Source organism: Larimichthys crocea, unplaced genomic scaffold (genome assembly GCF_000972845.2).
Source record: "Larimichthys crocea isolate SSNF unplaced genomic scaffold, L_crocea_2.0 scaffold214, whole genome shotgun sequence".
Classification (NCBI taxonomy): domain Eukaryota; kingdom Metazoa; phylum Chordata; class Actinopteri; family Sciaenidae; genus Larimichthys; species Larimichthys crocea.
This window is the reverse complement of record NW_020852853.1, coordinates 344,457-348,486: the sequence shown is the minus strand read 5'-3', so window position 1 is coordinate 348,486 and position 4,030 is coordinate 344,457. Positions and strand designations below refer to the sequence as shown.

Below are 4,030 nucleotides of genomic sequence, written 5' to 3'. Positions count from 1 at the left end.
CGTTAGCATGTTAGCAGTTGTGAAAGAGAAGCGGTTGCCATGTTAGCATGAAAGAAGGTTAGCATGTTAGCATGAGGACAAGAAGCGTTAGCATGTCGCATGAAAGAAGTGTTAGCATGTTAGCATCGTTAGCCTTGAAGAATCAGTTAGCATGTTAGCATGAAAGAAGTTGATGTAGCATGTTAGCATGAAAGAAGCGTTCAGTCATGTTAGCATGTTAACATGAAAGAAGCGTTGCTGTTCGAGTTAGATGAAGAAGCGTAGCATGTTAGCTGTTAACTAAAGAAGCGTTAATGTTAGCAGAAAGAAGCGTTAGCATGTTAGTAGTTTAGCATGAAGAAGCGTTAGCATGTTAGCATGTAAAGAGAAAGAGCGTTGCATGTTAGCATGTTACATGAAAGACAGCGTTAGCATGTTTCGCATGTTAACATGACGTATTAGCACGGTTAGCATGTTCATCATGTTATCATGTAACGAACGTAGCCATGTTAACATGAGCAGCGTTACCATGTTAGCATGTTAACATAAAAGCGTTAGCATGTTAGAATGTTATCATGAGAAGCGTTAGCATGTTAGCATGTTAAATGAAGAAGCGTTAGCATGTTAGCTGTTACATGAAAGAAGCTTTTTAGCATGTTAGCATGTTAATGAAGAAGCTGCATGTTAGCTGCTAGTTTTAGCATGTTAACATGAAAGAAGCGTTAGCATGTTAGCATGAAAGAAGCGTTAACATGTTAACATGAAAGAAGCGTTAGCATGTTAGCATTTTATCATGAAAGAAGCGTTAGCATGTTAGCATGTTAACATGAAAGAAGCGTTAGCATGTTAGCATGTTAACATGAAAGAAGCGTTAGCATGTTAGCATGTTAACATGAAAGAAGGGTTAGCATGTTAACATGAAAGAAGCGTTAGCATGTTAGCATGAAAGAAGGGTTAGCATGTTAGCATGAAAGAAGCGTTAGCATGTTAGCATGAAAGAAGCGTTAGCATGTTAGCATGAAAGAAGCGTTAGCATGTTAGCATGTTAGCATGAAAGAAGCGTTAGCATGTTAGCATGTTAGCATTTTAGCATGAAAGAAGCGTTAGCATGTTTAGCATGAAGAAGCCGTTAGCATGTTAGCATGAAGAAGCGTTGCATGTTACAAGTTACATGAAAGAAGCGTTAGCATGTAGCATGTTAGCATTTAGCCATGAAAGAAGCGTTAGCATGTTAGCCATGAAAGAAGTGTTTAGCATGTTAGCATTTAGCATGAAAGAAGCGTTAGCATGTTAGCTGTACATGAAAGAAGCTTAGCATGTTAGCATGAAGAAGCGTTAGCAGAGCATGTTAACATGAAAGAAGCGTTAGCATGTTAGCATGTACATGAAAGAAGCGTTAGCATGTTAGCATGTTAACATGAAAGAAGCGTTAGCATGTTAGCATGTTAGCATCTGCATGTGTTTTACTGAAGGTTAGCGTAGCTTCATTAACACTTACATAATGTTTATTAACGGGGGTGGATTTCATTAGAAGTGCTAACAGAGTCCTCCAACACTCACGGAGACTGTTGTGTTCTGAAACACACCACACAACTGAACACACCACACTCACGCACCACACCACACACACCACACACACACACACACACTGCACAACACACACCTGAACACACACACACACTCACGAACACACACACACAGACACACTGCACACACACACACCTGAACACACACACACACACACACTGCACACACACACACACACACACACCTGAACACACGCACACACACACACACACTCCTGAACACACACACACACACACTGCACACACACACACACACCTGAACACACGCACACACACACACACACCTGAACACACGCACACACACACACACACACACACATCTCGTCACAAACTTTCAGACGTCACACTAACGAGCTTGTTAATCTTCAAACAAACAAACAGCTTCCTGTAAGTAATCTGATTACTCTGCATAATCTAAATACTCTGATTACTTTTACCACGTGTCATCTGAAAGATGAAAAGAAAAGACGACTTACCCCCTTTGTTACATCACATGGCGACAACAAGGAGACAGAGAGAGTGTTGGCGTGTGTTCAGTGACACGCTAATGACATCATGACGTGATGATGACACAGTTATTAATGCACTGTTTACGTTTTGTCACAGCGTTGCTGTAACGTTTACAGAGTGTTATCTGTCTGTCAGCAGCTTCAGGCAGATTACTGACAGCGAACGTTCTCTCAACGTTTCTTTACTTTAGCACACACACACACACACACACACACACATATATATATATATGTGTGTGTGTGTGTGTGTATTTTTTCAGATATGATACAATGTGACAGAGTGCAATGATACAAATCAAATGTTCAAACTTACAGTGATGAAATCCTGATGGAGGCAGAAAAAAACAAAATGAAACAAATTAAACCTCCTTCACTTTATATTATTATATTATATATATTTTTTATATTTTATGTTTTATGTTTTTCTACGTCATCAGTTTGGACCTTCTTGGAGACGAGGCTGCAGTCCTCACACAGCAGCTGGCGCTGAGCAGACGTGTTTCCTACAGCTGAACTCCTCAACCAGAACTTCTCCAGAGGATCCAACTGGACCCTGTGGAACAGAGACTGGACGGAGGGGACGAGGGGACAAGGGACGGAGGGGACGAGGGTTCATCAAAGAGAGTTCATCAAACAGGAAGTAGAATTCTGTTTACTTCCTGTTTTCCTGAAAAAACGCTGAAATGAGTTTATAATAAAGTTCACTTATTTAAAGTGGTTTATTTCTCCTCAGGGCTGCTCCGAGCAGGATTCAAACTCACAACTTGTGGATGTGAAAGTTCCTCTGTGCCCTGACATGAACCCACTGGACCAGTGAAGATGTAGGAGGACATGAGGAGCAGGGAGCAGTGGACCATGTGGTCCAAAAGGACATGGAGACGTGGTTTTCCTTCTACATGATGAGACAAACAAAGTGAAGGACAGAGATGTTCTTCAGCAGCTCCATCAGGACTGATGGAGGAGAATCTTCAGCATGATTCCTCCATCAGTCTGATCCTGGTTCTTCTTCTTCATCATCAGTACTGAAGATGGTCCAGAGGGGAAGGACGCCGACCGCCAACGTGGAGGCGTGGGATCGAACCTCGGTTCTGTTGCGTTCATTTCTTGTCGTTGAATTTCGATTTCAACACAGACGACCACGGAGAGAGCGAAGTCCAGGTGAGTCAACGCTAAGTGAAGCCAGCTGGCTTGGTAAGAGCGAACTTCGTCTGAATGTTGTTAGTGTGTGTTTGTCTTTTTTAATATTCTCTCTCATGTTTTGGTATTTCAAACATTTCTGCGTCCTCGTTGTCCTCTAGTCGTGGCGGCCCCGCCGTGCAGCAGGTGGGGGTCCTGATGCCATTAGTGGTGTTTATTGCTGTGAAGCACCACCCAGACCTTTAATCAGAGGCCTGCAGGGCCGGGCCTGTTTACCTGATACCTCCATGTTAATTAGAGTCCGCACACACACACAGAGGGAGGCTGTCCTTCACCAGCACACACACACTGCACACACACACACACACACACACACACATACACACACACAAATTGCACACACACTCACACACACACACACACACACTGCACACACACACACACACAAACACACACAAACACACACACACACAAATTGCACACACACACACACTCACACACACACACACAAACACACACTGCACACACACACACACACACACACACACACACAAATTGCACACACGCTCACACACACACACACACACACACACACACGTGAACTCACCATCACAGAAGAAGCTGTGACACTCCTGCTGTCATCGTCCTCACTCTGAAACAACAAGAGACTCAATGACATCATCGCAAACACAACCTGCAGTTCCTCTAACGTCCACCTGAGGCTGGCTCCAGAAGTGAGTCAGTCTCCATAAGTCCCCATGTCCAAATGTCCAACTTCACAGCAGAAATAAACATGTTTACAGCCTGGTACAAAAAACA

General features: G+C 43.2%; 1 protein-coding gene across 3 annotated transcripts in view; it reads right to left on the bottom strand.

Annotated features, from left to right (window-relative positions):
• The window catches only part of LOC109138204 (ankyrin repeat domain-containing protein SOWAHC), a 32,178-nt gene that overhangs the window by 5,680 nt on the left and 22,468 nt on the right, over positions 1-4,030 (bottom strand). For 2 of the 3 annotated variants that reach the window (XM_027275763.1, XM_027275764.1), the window contains 4 exons: positions 3,819-3,863; positions 2,519-2,641; positions 2,388-2,399; positions 2,042-2,044 (listed from right to left, as the gene is read on the bottom strand). In XM_027275763.1, coding sequence (XP_027131564.1) covers positions 2,042-2,044; positions 2,388-2,399; positions 2,519-2,641; positions 3,819-3,863 — 183 coding nt within the window. The remainder of the gene's footprint in view (positions 1-2,041; positions 2,045-2,387; positions 2,400-2,518; positions 2,642-3,818; positions 3,864-4,030) is intronic. The other variant, XM_027275765.1, reaches the window with a different exon arrangement.